The 18808-nt window shown below is 35.8% G+C and overlaps 1 protein-coding gene across 1 annotated transcript in view; it reads left to right on the forward strand.

The window, feature by feature from the left end:
- The first annotated feature begins 835 nt into the window (after positions 1-835).
- LOC114151586 (contactin-associated protein-like 4) overlaps positions 836-18808 on the forward strand; it is an 87507-nt gene continuing 69534 nt past the window's right edge. The window contains exons 1-2 of the mRNA XM_028028893.1: positions 836-1238; positions 9867-9977. Of these exons, the coding sequence (XP_027884694.1) occupies positions 1154-1238; positions 9867-9977 (196 nt within the window). The 5' untranslated portion in view covers positions 836-1153. The remainder of the gene's footprint in view (positions 1239-9866; positions 9978-18808) is intronic.

Below are 18808 nucleotides of genomic sequence, written 5' to 3' on the forward strand. Positions count from 1 at the left end.
TCTGACTTAATTTTCTTTTCTTTGTGACCTTAGAGGTTATGTACAAGTAAAAAGGAAAATCAATATAATAGTATTTCAGTTTGTTTTTTCTCTTGTGGACCACAAAAAAGATTTAACAATTTTTTTTACAGTCTTTCTGATCATAAACAAACATTTTTCATGAATTTTATTTAACAAATACAAATTTAAAATAGTACAGAGAAAAGAATGAAAACTTCAAACACATTCTTAAACTCCTAAAATAAAATAATTTTTTTAAAAAAATAAACAAATAAATAAATAATGAGTTACTGTAAGCTTTTTCACTCACTCTCTGGTTACCTAGCAACAACCTGTTGAGTAACTTGCGCAGCAGCAGTTTAATGTCTGGTTCACACAGTAGGATTTTAAAATTATCCACCCATTTTTTTGGTTAAAATAAGTTTGTTTTTCATTCTGTGGGTAGAAAATCCAGAAGTTTTGCTCAAGAGTAGCAAACTTTGTGATAAAAATTACTCAAGTAAAAAGTACAAAAATGCTCCTAAAAGTAGACTTTTTTCAAAAAAAAGTTATTAAAGTACATGTAATTGAGTAAATGTAACTATAACGATATGATTGATAATTTGATCAGTTACTCAGCACTTGACTTGCCATTTTACCAAACACTGTTTTACTCTTCAGTAATTTCTTGGATGGCTACTTTTTATAATGAATAAAAATATGTTGAAGTAGTTCTACTCTGACTTGAGTACAATTTCTGGGTACTTTGCCCACCTCTGTATAACACACACACCGTTGGGAGCTACCTAAAGAGTTAAAGGTAGCGCAGCCTGCTGCTCTCTGTGCTGAACTAAGGACTTTCTCTGACTGGAAGTCTTAAATCCGCCAGCTTCTCGGAAGCAGCGGTTGTGCTTTTGGCTCGGACCTGCCAAAGCCTCATAAAATCCCCCCTGCCTCTCCCTGCGTGCTCTAATTGACACAAGGTAGTCGGTGTAAGAGCATCCGTCCCTCTGCCCGGCTGCTGGCCAGCCTCTACACCCTGCTGCAGGCTCTGCTGCAGCGCGGCACGGCGCGGCACGGCGCACCGGAGCGGAGCCGGAGAGGAGCAGCGGCGGACGGATCGGCTGCCTCCTGACAAGCGGAGTTACGCTCTTCAGCATCCTGGCGCTTCAGCATGTCTCCGAGGAGTCAAATACTTGCTGGGATTATCGCGTTTGTCGCCTCAGCGCTGCTTGGTTCACGCGGGACACATGGAGAAGGTGAGTGGCTCGTGCGCTTCTGGTGCTGCTCGTTATTCACGCAACTTTTTGGGTCATTTTAAGGCGGTTGGGAGGTAATTTATGTTACCAAAGTAGGATTTAAGTTCAGGTGGACGATATAAATGACTCGATACAGTAGAGCATTGAGTACATTCAATTACTAAGGATGCTGAAAACAACAAAAACAAACAAATGTCCCTCTTTTAATGAAAAATTTCACATCTTGCAAATTTTAGCAGAAACAGATGTATCATGAATTTTAATCGCAGAATAACCAATTTTGTCTAATTCTTCAGATTAGAGACAGATCTAATCTGCAGCCTTAGGAGATGCTCTTCGGTCAGTGACCCGATTCTGAAAGTTTTAAAGCAAAAATAAAAGCAGTTTCCCTTTGAAACATTTCATGTTTTCTTCGAAAGCAAGCGAGAGAGAGAGAAAGAAAAAGAGAGAGTCTGTCAGAGGAGATGAGTAAAGATTTAACAGGGGGATTCTTCTGCTGCTTTGCTCCAGTTTTATACTCTAATAAGCTTCCAGAAAATACCTTGTGAGTTGATTTTTGAGGACAGGGATTATTTTAAAGGAAACCACTTTATTTTCTCCATGGATCATTACTCTGTTGAGTTTCTACATTCCTGTGATTTGTTTTGTTTAAACATGGGAGGTTTTGGACTCATAGTTTCAAGACTTGCACAGTTGGGATTACTCAGTGAAATCTAATGATTACTGTATCAAAATACTTTCAGAAGTGTTCAATCAGCTGGAGATGGATCTGAAATCGATTGTGGGAATCGATAGATGGATCCAGGAGGAGGACGGGGAAGAGAAGCATCGATAGGCTCTGTTATTTCTTAGCTTTATTGATTGTTTGGGAGAGATAACAGCTTTTAAAGGGGGAATATCATGGGCTGAAATTGATCTGCAGTGTTATGAAACAGGTAAATTATGTTTCCTAAGTTATAATTCCCTCTGCAACTCAAACATGAAGACCATAACAAACAATTACAAACAATAACTGGTGGTTTTCACAGGATGTATTTACATTGGCAGTCAATTACAGCTTTTATTTATCTGTCTTTTGTAAAGATTAATCCTTAGAGGCAATAAAAGAGCTTGGAAATCAAATGATAGATAAAGCTACAAAAAGGGTGGAAAGTTCCTTCAGTTTTACACTGACAAAAAAACCTTTTTGGTCCCATTTTGTAAAGTTTACTACAAATTATAATGTTAGCACCTTTACTTTAAAATAGCATGGTAAATTTATTGTGTTACTTTGAATTAATTAGTAAATCTGTATCACACAAAAGTAGAGCAAGTAAATTTAATATGACATGCAAAGTAGAAGGAACTAAACTATTTTAATAAGTTATCAACTTAACGAATGCATGTAAAATTTAATTGTGTTGTAGAAGTGAACCAGACATTAATTCACAATGTCCAAAACACTGTAAATTTTAAGACTGTGTTTAATTGAAAAAGATTGAAAACTTGATTTTGGTCAAGAGGGATTGCAATGTTGACATTAATTCAATCAATTATAACATAGTTACATTAAGCGCTTTTAAAACACATTTTAATAATTAACTTAGTTGTTTTGAAGTATATGGCAGTAGGGATTGGCTGGCAAGGTATCCCACAATGCATTGTGCTACCAGCCGCACCAACTACTTAAACCTCGTCTTAATTTGTCACAGAAACTGTTTTAAGCCATCTAAGGGTCAAAGCTTCATCTATTTTCTCAGTCAAAAAAATTGCGAGAAAAAAAAATCAGAAAGTTTGAGATTAATCTCAGAAATGTTCTGAAAAAACTTGAAAATGTCTGAGATTCAGAAGTTGAAAATCAAATTTTTGAAACTCAGAAATTTCCAAGTTTTCTAGAAAATGTCTGAGATTAATCTTAAAGTTTGTGGGGTTTGTTTTTTTTAGAAAAATGTCAAGGTTTTGATCTCAGAAATGTCTCAGTTTTTTCTAGACATTTAATCTAAAAATTTCTGAGATTTTTGGCAGAAATTTACTCCTCTTTATGACCCAAAACAAGAATCTATTTTGTACAAATGTGCAACTAAAATTCACCTAAACGTGTTTGTTAAAAACTCGTCTTATTACAAAGCAAAATTAAAATCTTTGTGATGTTCACTTCAAAAAGTCCGAGTGTAAAAACTTGCCTAGGTTTTTCTGCGTAAATGTCACTCTAGATTTTTTTCAGTGTATTCTCTCTAGATCTGTGTAATGCCTTTTAGTCACATCCACACTAAAACTTTTCTTCCTTGAGCTGCTCAATCATGCGGATTTGTAAATCTGAACCTGAACAAGCCTGTTGGGTAAATAATCCGTACTGCGTCTGTCTTGGGTCGTCGCAGCCTGCGCTGCGTCGTCGCAGCCTGCGCTGCGTCGTTAGACGTTTCACTGCCAGACCTTCTCTTCTTCAGACCTTGTGTGCATCGCTGACATTTACAGGCTTGGGAAGTAATTGTTTTTTTCATGCAGCTCTCCCATCAGACATACTGTAACTGCAACAGATGGCAATTATTTCCTCTATAAAACACCTGACATCATCTCCTCCCTTTCTGTTTACACCAGCAAGCTTCACTGGCCACTCTAGTCCAGATCTACTCTCTCAAACTGAGAAATATTTTCCCTTCTCCACAGAAGTGTTAAGGACCTGAAATGATTTATCGGATTAGTTGTAATTAATCGATTATTGAAATAATCACTGACCAAGTTGGTGATCAATTAATCATTCTCTAGAGGACAAAAACAGCCATCCAACAAGTTTAATTGGCCACTCTAGTCCAGATCTACTTTCTCAAATTGACCCATCATTTGCCCTTAACCACAAAGGTGTTGAGGGCTGAAATGATTAATTGTGATTAATTGATTATTGAAATAATAATTAACTAATTCATTGATCAATTAATCATTAACTGGAACATACAGACTGAAAAAAGGCCATTCTTTAAGTTTAGTTGGCCATTCTAGACCAGATTTAGTCCCTGATTAAATGATTAATTACGATTAATCCAATTAATGAAATTATTTACTCATAATTGCACAGACTGAACAAATGGAAGTTGTGGTGTTTTTACATATTTGACCAAACTATTGGTATCCGAAGTGAAAAAAGTGAAGCGGTGCGTCCCTAGCAACAGTAACACATCTATTCAGTGTTATCCTGTTAGAGCATTTTAAACCCACTTATTTACTGTTTATGGCTTTAAAACATGAAAATGTTGTTATTTTAATTTTATTTATAAACTTGTCCCAGAGCCGGTTCCCACCAGCTGATTGGACCCACTTGATGAGAAAAGTTTTGTCAGACGGACATTTAACTAAGAGGTTTTTGCATTTTTCTCTTACTGATTTGTGTCAGTATCGTTGCCACCATGAAATATAACGAGGTGATCATGATTTTCGTCATTCTTACATCTCCCTCCTCTGTTGTTTGGTTTTGTTTTTCTGCTTCCATCCCAACCTGCTTTCATGCGCAGCTAGACGTATATTTTGCTTACTCTAAAATAATATATTATTCCGCCTCCAGGTTGATTATTGCTCTGGAGATGCAGCAGGGTTACCTGGGTAATGCTCATGTGGATAAGGATGTGGGCTGGTTTTTTGATTATTTAAGAATTTGCGACTGCATGGATAACTTTAAGCAGTTGTTGTTTTTTCCACTTGCACCCAGCCTCACAGAAAATAGGTGGATAAAAAAACATGCTGGGAGAGAAGTTGGTTTCAATTTGAGGTTATCTCCCCGCTTCATAACGACTCTGCCTCTCTAGGACTTATAATAGACTGCTGGTTTGCATAGAGAGACCATAAACCTGTGAATAAATTCTATTTAATTTGAATGGGAGAGACATTTTGCCTGAACCTTTTCTGTCCCTCGTGCTCCATCATAGGATGAACGACTTTCGGAGAGCAAATCAGAGGTCAGTGCATACTTGTGTGGTATAAATCAAGTTCACTTAATGTCATGTGTTCAGCAGAAGTTGAGTCATAAAAGGTTCCAATTAAATCAAGGTTGCATAAAGGTGGCAGCAGCTTGTGGTGCCATTCATGAGTCTGGATTTATTAATTCAGGGACAAATAATTTAGCGATAAAAGTGACAGAGAGCTGCCTGCCATCCATCTGCCTCTGTGACTCGGGGGTATTTTGTGTTTGCAAAAGGCCGGCTCCTGTGTGGAAGTCCGCCTCTTTAAAAACCGACCCGTTTATCAAATGGTTCTGTCTTTAGGTCAGATAAGTAGCTGTGAGCTCCAGTACCACTCACAATCTGCTAAAGTCACAGCAACAGTTTCTGAAACTGCAACATAGTAGAAATAAGCCTGTTGTAATTAATCGATTTATCGCATGATGCATTAAAAAAAGGACATTACTCTCCATTCTGATTATTCATACTTTTAATGCCACTTTTGTTTGCAGAAACTTCATAATCCATTTTATCTATGATTTTGATTGTGTGGTTTCTTTTTATTTTATTGTGTTAAAATTTCTTCCAGTTCCAGTGTGAACAAAATTAAAGTTCATTAGTGTTTGAGAGGGAAAACTGCGTCGTTATCAGTACATTACTGGAAAAAGGTCTCAAAGCAGTAATATTACCGTTAATCACAAAAACTACTGTGGTAGTTTGTTGCGGCAGGCCTTGATGCACTTACACTTTAACAGTACTGTCATTGTGTTAGTTGAAAATTGTCTCAATGCAATAATAATTACATCGTTTATTGTAGTAATTTTTGTAACAATTTATACAGTAAAATTTATCGTGATAGTCCTCAGTACTTGCATTATTATTATTTCCATTATTGTTATATTTATAGAAAATTGTCTCAAAATGACAATATTATCATTTATTGCAATAATTTCTGCTGCAATTTATCATCCAGTACAATTTACCAGGCATTAGTGTACTTGTGTTATTACACCAATAACAGCAACGATATTATCATTTAAAGCAATAATTTCTGGGTAAATTTATCGTCCAGCAAAATTTATCGTGATATTCCTCTGTGTTTTTGCATTATTATGCCATTATTGTTATATTTTATAGAAAATTGTCTCAAAACAATATTATCATTTATTGCAATAATTTCTGCTGCATTTATCATCCAGTGAAAGTTATTGTGCCAGGCATAAGTGTTGGATGTTATTACACCGTTATTAGTGGAAAATGGTCTCAAAACAACAATATTATTAATCGCAATATTTTTTGGGACAATTTATTGTTCAGTTTAATCTGTTATCATGTCATCGTTGTGTAGCAACATGAGCTGTGTAAGAAAAATAATTTTCTTACACAGCTGAAATGTAAAACATATTTGATTATTGTAAGAAGTTACATAAAAAACAATTAAGAAATAATGCTTTTAGTTAATCTAAGCTCGATTTATCAGCATGTTGTCCTTCAGTGGTTTTGCTAAAAACATCTGATAATAAGGTGCTTTTCTCCTTCCCAGGGCTTTTTCATTTTGATGTTTAATACTTTTACTAAAATGTTGTTTTTATTCTAAATATACTTTGTCTTAAATGCACACTGTAAAACCTAATTAGTCATCCTTACTTAAAAAAATATATACAACCCTGTATTTATTGAATATATTAAGCAAATATTAAATATAACTACACAATAAAAGTTAAATCCACTTAATTTATTTGATTATAATCAAATTTGTAATTCACTATGCACCCAAAGATTCACTGGACTTAGTTTAGTTGAATGTTAGCAAAGCCTCAACCAAATTCATGTCGAAATCACTCACCTTTTTCAAGTAAATACAAAGTAACGGTTTACAGTGTATTTTTAAACTGTGTATTTACTATAAAAAAGTCTGAATAGATCGAGTCAAGTTTAGTTTTTATAGCACATTTCTAAAACAAATTACGTTTTGTGAATCATCAAATATATTGATCAATGTTCCAGTTACTAGGAATCAAAAGGAACTCGGTGTTGCCGCAGTTTTGCAGTTTTCTAGAAGTTTGTTCCAGATTTGTGGTCCGAGAAGCTGAATTCTGCTTCTCCATGTTTGGTTCTGTTTCTGTGGGGACAGATTTAACTAAATCAGTAACGGTTTTTACCCACAGAGATTAAAAGTTCAGCTAAAGTTCCTAAAAAGATTTTCCAAATCTTAGTAAAGGCAAATAAACTCAGTCTTGAGCTGCAAAGATTCATTAGTGTCTACAGCCGTAAATTAGCAACTTCTGCAATTTTATCACAGGTGACACACAGGATAAACAACCTATGTGCACACACACATTCACTCCCTAAAGGCAGCTCAGCGAGACCAATTAACCCGACCCACACGTGTCGGACTGGGAGGAAACCGCAGAACCTGCAGAGAATCCATACAGGCGCATGGAGAGGAGGCAAAGTTTTAATCAAACCCTCAACCTGCTGCTGCTGCTGCTGCATGGTATCTAGACCGGCCACAATAATGCAAAGTCCTGGAAAGTTTAATTTTGTACAGAATACATCACACTTCAACTGGAAAATATTTAAAATATCCAAAATAAAACACAACAGGAATGGGAATAAAAACACAAACAAACAACATAAGACATGAGTTCCTGCAGCCAGTAGAGGCGCTGCCATTTTGTTAGAAAAGAAAAAAAAGTTATTCATTTTTTTCAATATTAAGAATAAAAATAAATCAATTAATATTATTAGTAGTTGCGATATTGTTGTTTTTCAGGTAATATAATTGTAACAGCGTAATGATGCATGAACATATTCTCAAGGATCAAAAAAAACATTTAACACTGAAACTGGAAGATATTTTTAATATCCTAAATAAATAAACAAAACCACAGAAACGACAAATAAAATGAATCATGAAGTTTTTGTAAACAAAAAAAAAGTCTAGTTGAGACCAAAGAAACAGAGAAAATATTTTTATCATCCAGTTTTGGGGAGAAACAGAGAAAAGAGAAAATCAAAAAATGATGCTAACGGAAATTATTGAGCTTGTTTTCATTTATTGTGCAATTTTTTATGGAAAGTAATATATTTAGTTAAACTGTACAAGAACAAACAAAAAAATATGAAAACATGGTTTAATCTCCAAATTACTCCTACAAAAACCGTCTACCAGGCTGAACCATTTTGTTTTTTTAAATGTTTTTCTTTGTTTGGGTCTTAAAGGGTTAAACTGTTCATTGATTTCTATCTAACCTGATGGATGGATGAATTCAAAATGTGTTGGTCTTCAATTCTCTATATAATGTCAGGCGCCAACATGAAGGCCAAATCAAACATCTGATTTAAATATATTATGTTTTATCTTAGTTCAACTTATTATCGATTTAGTTTAAAATATGGCAGCAATTACACGTTTTGCTGCCAGTCGTCTCTGATTGTTAAAGAAGGAATGTGATTGTCATATACTAATCTATTCTATTATTGATTCGAACTTGTTGTGAAAAATAAACAGAAAGGTCAGAGGTCGCTGTATGTCTTTGGGGTGAGGGGGTGAACAGAGGAGGACACCTGGAGTTAATTGAAGAAGGAATAAAATATGAGCAGAAATGCAGAGGAGTTTGGCTCAGTGCCTCATCTGGGCATTTATTGCTGCTGCCTTTAAGTAATGCAGTGACACCATCAACTCCTTTCTTCATTTCACCCATCAGTGGATTTTCTCTATGTGTGTGTGTGTGTGTGTGTGTGTGTGTGTGTGTGAGACTCATTTGCTAAATTCACCTTATCTCACCTTCACTTGGCTGCAGCTCCAAGAGGAACAATAAATTCAGCAGTAAACTTCAGTTCCTCTGCCCTAGTTTTCTTTTCACTACGTTACGTTGCTTTAACGTGTTTTTTAACAAAATAAACAATTAGCTATTACTGAGTAGAGCTCCAGAGCCAAATGCTACTCTGTTCTCAAAACCTGGTAAATACTGTTGAAACCTTTTTTAGCAAATTTAATGAACGATTACCTACAGTTTAGTTTATTCTGATTCATACATCAACTTTTCCTCCATTTTGCCCATTTGTCTGTTTTGTACACAATAATTTGCCGAACTTTCACCAACGATCATTTTGTGCTACTTGTTGAAAATGTGTTTTACTTTATCCAGCAAGAAATTGTTATTCATCCATCGGCAATGATTGGCAAAAAAACAAAAAAAAGCATTTCACATTGTAGCCTGGAAATTTTATGCTAGTTACTGAAATCAACAGCCAGAATTCTGAGGACAAACGTTGGAAATACGAGAAGAAAAAAATCTACATTCTGTGGAAGAAACATTGGAATTCAAGATTAAAGTCAAAATTCTGAGATTAAAATTAGGATTCTTAGGAAAAAAGTCGCATTTCAGAGATTTATGTCAGAATTCTGAAAAATAATTAAAATTCTAAGATTAAAGTAAGAATTGTGAAATTAAATTTGGAGTTCTGAAAAAAAATCAGAATTCTGAGGAAAAAAGTCAAAAATCTGAGAAAAAAAGTCAGAATTTAAAGTCAGAATTCAGTTCGTCAGAATTCTGATGGGGAAAAAATCGAATTCTGTAATTAAAGTCAAAATTCTGAGATTAAAGTCAGATTTTTCTTTTTCTCGTAGCCCTGTGAGTTTCATGAATTTTTTTTAATGCTAAATACTGATTTGTATCTCTTCTGTCTTTTCTGGTGTGTGATTGGTCAGCAGAAGTTTGTGACAACCCTCTGGTGTCCAATCTGCCGCCGTCGTCCTTCAGGAGCTCCTCTCAGCTGTCAACCAGTCACGGACCGGGCTTCGCCAAAGTCAACAGAAGAGAAGGTGAGCGGTTTCTGAAACAGCTTGCAGTTAAAAACCAGCTGCAACGCTCTGCCAGACCCGGCTTTGGGAAATGTTATTCGTCTCTACAGACTTTCAACACTGATGTAATTCAGGAGAGGGCAGCCATACTAACACAAAATAAAACATTGTGCATTCAGACGCTTTATTAGGATAAATATCACAAGCTGTAGCTTTAATAAATTAAATTGTCAGACTTTCAGTACCTTCCAAAAGTTTCTACACCCCTTTAACTTTTCATCTGTCAATGTGTTTCATTGGAATCTAAATTAAACACATGTATGCAAAGCACAAAAATTAGAAAAATTAATTCATCCCAGTGTGGAAAACAATTCTAGATCAGCTATCAATGACAATGTTCCCCATCCATAAGGGCGTATCTATGCAGCCTAACTTTATGCTTCATGTTCTGAGCGAAGTCACACTTTATTATTTATTTTACATTATATTTATAATTCCTAACTGCAGTTTCTGAATCATTTGAAAGAAGATTTGTTTCAGTTTATTCTTACTTATTTGGCCAATCAACCTGTTGTTTTTGTCACTTTCGGATTTTTATTATAATTTTTTAAAATATATTTATTTCTGTGTTTTAAATAAATCAATATTTTAAGTCAGTTTTGCACCATTTTTTTGTGCTGGATCGGTATCGGCCGATACTAATCCTCAGATATTGGTATTGGTATCGTAAGTGAGGAAAGTGGATTAGTGCATCTGTAGTTGAAACAAAAATCTTTCTTGTTATAATTAGAAAAGTTCTAGTTTTACATCTAATCACCATCAGAAGCTTTATTATTTTACCAATTTTTTTGTTTTTTTGTCTTAGTAATGGCAGTTAAATGCTTCCGTACAAAACAAATTTGCTTTCAACACTTTTTGCTGTGAAAAAATTCAGAAAACTTTTTCTTTCACTTCACAGATGTGCAGAACTTTCTTTGTGTTGTTACATCGCAGTAATGGACACAATTTGAAAATGTTCTCAGGGTATGAAGTCATTAATTAGGCAATGTTCCCTTCAACTGCTTTAAACTCACAGACTTCAATCTTCATTGTAAACAACAACAAAAAATCAGATAAATTGATTTGCATTAATGTGACCCGACCTCTCGGGTGCATTTTAATGAAAAGCTGCACCACGCAGTTAACGTCACGGCTCACATAAACAGGGCGAAGTCGGTATTTTACGCTCAGTGGCTGCCTTTTTAATAAGTACACAGTGTGCTTTTAAAGAAAAATGTAAATACTTTTGTGTTTTACTCGAGTGGAAACACAATTTCTCTCTTTCTGCGTGAGAATGGTTGCCTCAGTTACCTGCAGTGTAAAACCATAAGGCACTTTATTTGATTAAATAAGCAGAATGAATCATACTGAGATTGTTACAAAATGTGGGAGAGAATATTTATATAAAGTACTGAAAAGGTAAATAATAATAATAAAAACATGTATTTTCCTGTGAGTTTAATCTTTTTTAGTAGATCAGAATATAATGCTTATGTATCTAAAATGTTTACGTTAAGAACATGTTTAACATAAAAAATATGCAAAGAAAAGAAGATTAAAAATAGGTAGATTTTTTTGATCAGTTACCAATATTTATTTGTCTTACAACTTCAAGTTCATTTGTGTCCAACTCGGCAGCTGAAAGTGTTTTACCTCATAGCTGTGAAACAATCAATAAAAATTACATTTTGTTAAGTGTGATCATCGAAATCATCAATACTTATCAAGTATGTTGATCAATGTTCCAGTTTTTTTAATCAAAAGCAGGTATAACCAGGTTGATTTAAAGGAACTCAGTGTTTCGGCTGTTTTGCTGGGTTTTTTTTGGAAGTTTGTTCCAGATTTGTGGTTAATAGAAGCTGAATGCGGCTTCTCCGTGTTTGGAAGACCTGAGGGGTCCGGAAGGTTGCTATGACAACAGCAGATCTTTAATTTAAACTGATTTACTCTAAGCCAATATATGTACTCTTTTATAAACAAAAGCATTTCGATCTGTGATGACACACTGGAGTTTCTCTCAGTACTTAATCCTGGAAATGTTTTTTAGGTGACAGAAGGCTGAACTTGTAGCTGTTTTTATGTGAATCTGAAGGTTCGGGTCAGAGGTCATCACTACTGATCACAGATTTCAAACTGTGATCAGTAGTTTTTAGCTGTAATAACTGAAGAACTGATGTTTTTATTCTAACTACACGTAAACCCTCTTTTAAGTTTCTTTTTGTTATCAAGAATATCTTTTGAAACAAGTACCTTATTTGTTGGACTATAAGCCGCTACTTTTCCCCCACGCTTTGAACCATGCAGCTTACAGCCTGGTGCGTCTTTTGTGTGGATTTTTCTTCAACCACCAGGGGGCTCTTTAGCAGGAAGTGAATCATTGAAAGTCAAAATTGGAAATCAAAGAAGAAAGTGCTAATTTTCATTTAGAACAAGCACATGCTGGCGAGAAATTTCTTCAAACTCATATGATGCAGCTTTTAAGTTGAGGCCATCGATCTGGCAGCACAGGAGGGACATAGAGCCGCTGCACGTAAACGAAACCCTGGTTTGGTTTTGGAGACGGAGGGCTGCGTCCTTAATAAATCCAGCAGATTTATTAGGATGCAGCCTCTACTGGGTCCTTATGGAAAACCGAGAGCGGCGGAGATACCAGCGGCTTATATATGTACATTTCCAGGTTTTTTCTAAATATTTGTAGGTACGGCTTATAGTATGGTGCACTCCATAGTCCGGAAAATACGGTAATCATTCCTAATTTTCCTTAAGTTTTAGTCACAAAGGGCTGAATTTCCTGTTTGTTTATTTTGTTTTTTCCACATTTGTGTGAGGATAATATGTAGAACTACAGAGATCTGTGCCACTTTGCAGTTTCTGTGGCTCGGCCGGTTGTTGGGATCAATTTTAAAGAAGCAACCTTCAGGCCTGTGCAGCGCTCGGAGCAGAGTGTGGAAAATCCAATGCACCTTGACTGACTGTGCTTTTTGCCTCAGATGTGTTCTGTTTTGTTGGCAGCAGTTGTGCGTTTTCCCAGCGGTGTAAACGGAGAGTGTGTGTGCCTTTTCCCAGGATGCTGAGAACAAAACATGAAAGACAAAGCTAAACTGCAGGCGCGCAGCCGGAGCGGTCGCTCCGAGGGACGGAGAGGCTGGCGTGCAGATTGATACTACGGCTGACTGTCGCTGCTAAACGTTCGTGTTGCACGGAGGAATTCATAGAAACTTTATTAGACTAGTACATCAAAAACGCCTTAGCGCTATCTCATCTCTGAAGGGAATAAAATTGAGTTGTGATTCATGAACAGCAGGGGGGAAAATCCAGCCTGAACTCTCTGCTGGATGCTGATGCGGGCTTTGTGAAGAGTTTGTTTGGCAGCTTCTGCAACTTCTGCCAATCTGCAACTTTCCCCATTTATGGAGCTCAGTTGCTGACAGTGGCTTAAAGGTGACCTATTTTGCTTCCTTGAACAGATTAGGATACGTCTATGGTCTACACAAAACATGTTCATTAGAGTTTTTCTACAAAATCATTTTTAGAAAATTTGATTTTGATATTTTGAGCTCCTCTCTGTCACTTTGAATCGAAATAGGCTTCTGGCCTCTCCCCCAAACTTAACATTTACACTCGCATGTGAAAATGGCTGCACATAGATGCCAATTATACAACTATACATGTTTGAAAAGCAGAAGTGGAACCTTCTGCACAGCCAACAAGAAACTCAGAAATGCTCATGTTTTTTTCTAGAAAATTTCTGAGATTAATCTGAACATTTCTGAGTTTTTTGCCAGAAATTTACTCCTCCTTTTTGTTTTCTATCTGCGTTGTCACTGACATGCTGCCGTATAAATCTGGTAAAAGCTGAGAACTAAATCCTTATCTAGTTGACTTTTGACTAACAGCTGTTGATGACAAAACATGAACAAACTGCTAGATGTAAAGGAGCCAGCGAGGATGTTGGAGATCATGGACTGTCCTGGATTTGTGGTTTTGTCCCCATATGTGGATGTGTCCTGGTTGGACAGCTCACACACTTTGGCCTTTAATCTCTTGCTGCAGCTCGCAGCGCTGCATCCCTCTGTGCTTGTACAGTTTGTGAAGCAGCTGCCTCGCATCTGTGAAGGTGAATAATTCATGCGTCTCGGGACCCAGACCCAGAACAGAGAGAGCCGCTCCTTTAGCCGAGCTGAGGGCCCGAAGAGACGGATGAAGGCCGGAGTCAGAGATCAGCCGTGGCCCTCAAGCAGAAGGCTCTGGTTTAAAGACCAACCTGCTCTCATTATGCTAAGCAATTGTTTTGCCACAAGCAAGGAAAAGAAGAAACACATACAACCAGCAGAATTTTCAGTCTTTTCAACATTTTTGGGACTTTGTTAGACCCAAAATGTGTCTGTAGATGTTAAATATGTTTCCACAGACAGAGAAACAAACACACCTGCATGTGTTTTCTATGAAATACATCAAATAGATGTAGAATAAAGCAGCAAATTAATTTAAATTAGCGTATTCTGAATTAATAAAGCTTACATAATGACTGGTGAAGTACACCAATGTATTAGGACAATTTTAAAAAAGGAGTGAATTTCCACAAAAAATCTCAGAAATATTTAGATTAATCTCACAAATTTTGTAGAAATTTCTGGGGGGTTTTCTAAGAAAAAAGGTGAAATGTCTTACCGGAAAACTCAAGTCAGAAATATTGAGATTGATCTCAGAAATTTTCCACAAAAAAAAAGAAGAAAGTTTGAGTTTATTCTCAAGAAACTTCTAGAGGAAAAACAGAAAATTCAGAGTTTGAAAAGTAAAAAAAAAATTGCTAGAAAATACTTAAAATTTTTGAATTTAATCTCAGAAATTCTCCTGACAGAAAATGGAAAATTTTTGAGTTTCTCTCAAAAAATTTTTACTTTTGGAATTCAGAAATTTCTGAGATTAACCTAAAAAAATGGTATTTATTTTTTATTGCAAATTTACTTTTTAAAAGTAAAAGCCGGCGTCCTGCTTGTTGTAGTTCTCTCCCTGGTGGTGGAAACATCGTTTGATCCTGATGGGTTAAACCAGGGAGAGAACTAAACCGCCGCAGGACGCCGGCCCTCCAGGACCGACTGATCTACACCGTAATGCGCCGCCCTCCAGCCCTGATGTATGACTCGGTCAAATTGTTTTTGTTTAGTTCGTTGCCTTATTGTTGCCTCATCAAATGTGCAGCAAACTTCACAAACTGTGTCTGCTAGTCTGAGGTTTGCTCTTTCTGAATTACGCTTCACTGTAGGATGCACAGATAGCCGGTGCAGCAGGATTATTTACCCACAGCCTTCCGGATTTGTATCCCAGTGGAAAAACACAGAATGGTGTGTGAGGATACAAACACTTATCTGCAGGATTTGCAACTGAAAACCAAAGCACCTCGTGTTATTTAGTTTGTTTAACAGATTCTGAACCTGAGCAGCTTCCTGCTCAATTCTGGGAAGATGAATAGCAGAAACTTTCAAAGAAAATACAACTTGTTGGATCATTTCCAGCTAAAAGACCAAAAGAGGTTGTCATCGTTAGCAGATTTGATGTCACAGACTCTAAATTCGGTCAGGTTTTTCCCATAAGTCAGTTTATTTCTTTAAGGAATGTTTTTATTATGTTTCCTGAGGTTGGCGCCGCACGTCGGGTCACTTTGATCCCTTTAGATTTTGAGTTATTGGCCAGTCTGGCTGAAGATCATGGCTACTTCTAGAGTCTGGTCCTAGAGGGTCAGAAAGGTTAATAGATTATTACAGGTCCATCTTGGAACAGTTCAGAGGAACAAATTTTCTTGTTCCCTTCGATAAATCATGAAGCAGCAGCGTTTCACATCCGCAGCAGCAGAATGTTTTAGAAAAGCTTTTCTTCCTTAAGACAAAACCTGACGACTGAATAAAAACAGAAAATCAGGTAATTTAAATCTATTTTTTGTGACTTTTTCACCTGAGATTTTTTTCCTCTTTGACTCTCAAAATTGCTGATAGTATGTGCCGTAACATAGTTTAATCATATTTATAGCCTAATCTTGTGTGCATTGGAGAGAAAACCTGGAGATGACTTAATTCTGCCTCGTAGCTAAATGTTAATGACAACATTTAACATTTATAGGCAAATGTTAATGGTCGTTTTAACAAGTTAACTGGGCCGTTGCACCTTTAAACCAGTTTAATTATTCTGCAACAGGCTTCAAACACATGGAGTGATCACCAATCAATTTCTGGAAGCTCTAATTTAGATTTGAAAAGCGAGCGTAACATTAACATGGCCTCTAGGTTTAAATTACGAAGGCGATGTAAGCCGTAGAATCAGGTATTGATCTTGGTGTGATGTTTATGCTCCAGATTCCCTTCTTAATCACGTTTTCTGGTGAGATTACACAGAAATCCTCTTAATCCCAGGTAGTCAGACTCACCACAAATCTAATTATTCTGGTAAATATCACCTCATGTCTTCATGAAATCCAACTAACAACAATTTATCCAGGGTTTCTTTCAGTACTGCTTTAAAATTCCTCTCTGTGAATTCAGGGAAATAAAAATATCCTGTTTGGATAATCCCAGAGAAAATATCGTAACGTAAGATATCTATTTCTATGCAGCATTTTTAGTCAAAATAATGAAATAAATTGTTATAAATGCATATCAAAGGTTGATAAACATAAACATTGATAATATATTTTCACTCAATTTAGTGAATCACAGATGAAATCTAACTAAATATGTCAAAATAAAACCATTATTAAATGTCAAATTTAACAACAAATTTTGCTGGATGATAAACTGTCCCAGGAATTATTGCATTTAATGATAATATTGCTGTTTGTTAATTAATTCTCAAATACGCTCTAATTTTGCAAGGAACATTTAACACTTTAACTGGAATAAAAATTTAAATAACCAAAAAATAAAAAACCCAAAACAGTAGATAAAATGGAAATAAAAACCACACAAATAAACTAAATTATGAAGTCTGTAAACAAAACTGCCTTTAAAGAAATATTAATCAAAATGGAAATTATTGAATTTCCATTCAATAATTAACAATTGTGTTGTTGAAACAAACTTCTCTGTGCTTTTTCTTCATAACCTCCATCTTCATCTGATTCCCATCATGCATCTCTGCCTGTGAAATTCCCAGAATGCTTAGCATCTCTATGGGCCAGTCCTGATTTTATGCTGCTGCTGCAGTCGGAGGCTGAAGCAGCGTTCACCGTACCTGTTTCTTTAACAGACTTGCTTCTCTAGTCAATCAATCAATCAAATTTTATTTGTATAGCACATTTCAGCAGCAAGGCATTTCAAAGTGCTTTACATCATTAGAAACACAGAAACACAATGCAACATAGAATCAATAACCAAAACACAGCATTAAGTAAAGTTCCATCAATAAATTTGTAATTGATTACGTTTCAAATACAATCCTAAACAGGTGGGTTTTTAGTTGAGATTTAAAAGAAGTCAGTGTTTCAGCTGTTTTACAGTTTTCTGGAAGTTTGTTCCAAATTTGTGGTGCATAGATGCTGAAAGCTGCTTCTCCTCGTTTGGTTCTGGTTCTGGGGATGCAGAGCAGAACCAGAACCAGAACCTGAGAGGTCTGGAAGGTTGATACAACAACAGCAGATCTTTAATGTATTGTGGTGCTAAGCCGTTCAGTGATTTGTAAACTAACAACAGTATTTTAAAGTCTATTCTTTGAGCTACAGGGAGCCAGTGGAGGGACTTTAAAACTGGTGTTATGTGCTCTAACTTCCTGGTTTTAGTCAGAACGCCAGCAGCAGCATTCTGGATCAGCTGCAGCTGTTTGATTGATTTGTTGGACAGACCTGTGAAGACGCTGTTGCAGTAATCAATGCGACTGAAGATGAACGCATGGATGAGTTTCTCTAGATCTGGCTGAGACATCAGTCCTTTAATCCTGGAAATGTTTTTCAGGTGATAGAAGGCCGACTTTGTAACTGTTTTTATGTGGCTCTGGAGGTTCAGGTCAGAGTCCATCACTACTCCCAGGTTTCGGGCTGATCGCTGGTTTTTAGTTGTCTTTATGGGTTTTCAGTCCTGCATGAAGTAACTTTACCACTCGGGTTGTAATCCTCTTTATTAGACTTCACATTCACATTACAGATACTTCCAAACCTTCTTAGTTTGTCTCTTTAGATTCAGCTGACTCTGGTTATATTTTTTTCTTTTGAATTTCCTAACCTGATATATCATATTCACATTGTTCATGTGCATAAAATTCCTGAAATTTCAGTTTCAGAATTCAAAATTTGCTCGAAAATATTGGAAATTTTGAGATTAATCTCAGAAATGTTCTAGAAAAAACAAGTAAATTCCTGAAATTGAAAAGTTGAAACTTTGCTAGAATTTTTTTTAATTTTAAGATGACTCTCAGAAATGTTCTAAAAGAAAAAAAACTTAGATATTTTTGAGTACCAAATTTTCAACTCAAAAATGTGATACACACAAAAAAAATTCTTTTTTGAAAATATCTCTGTGGAAATGTAGTCCTCCTATTTTTTAACTATCTACAATGGGTTCGGGTAAAAATTTTATTTGGCCTGATTTTATTTGTTGTTATTTATATGAATTATTGTCATTTTGGTCCTTAAAATACCTAAATTTCAAACTAACTATATTTTGGACCATCTCATTATGTAATTTTAAAATATTGAATGATTGATAATTTGATCAGTTACTAAGTAAACTTTTTACCAAATATTTTTTATTCTTAAGTCATTTCTTGGTTGGCTACCTTTTACTTTTACTTCAGTAAACATATATTGAAGTAGTGCTACTCTTACTTGA

This window comes from Xiphophorus couchianus, chromosome 9 (genome assembly GCF_001444195.1).
Source record: "Xiphophorus couchianus chromosome 9, X_couchianus-1.0, whole genome shotgun sequence".
In the NCBI taxonomy this organism is placed as follows: Eukaryota; Metazoa; Chordata; class Actinopteri; order Cyprinodontiformes; family Poeciliidae; genus Xiphophorus; species Xiphophorus couchianus.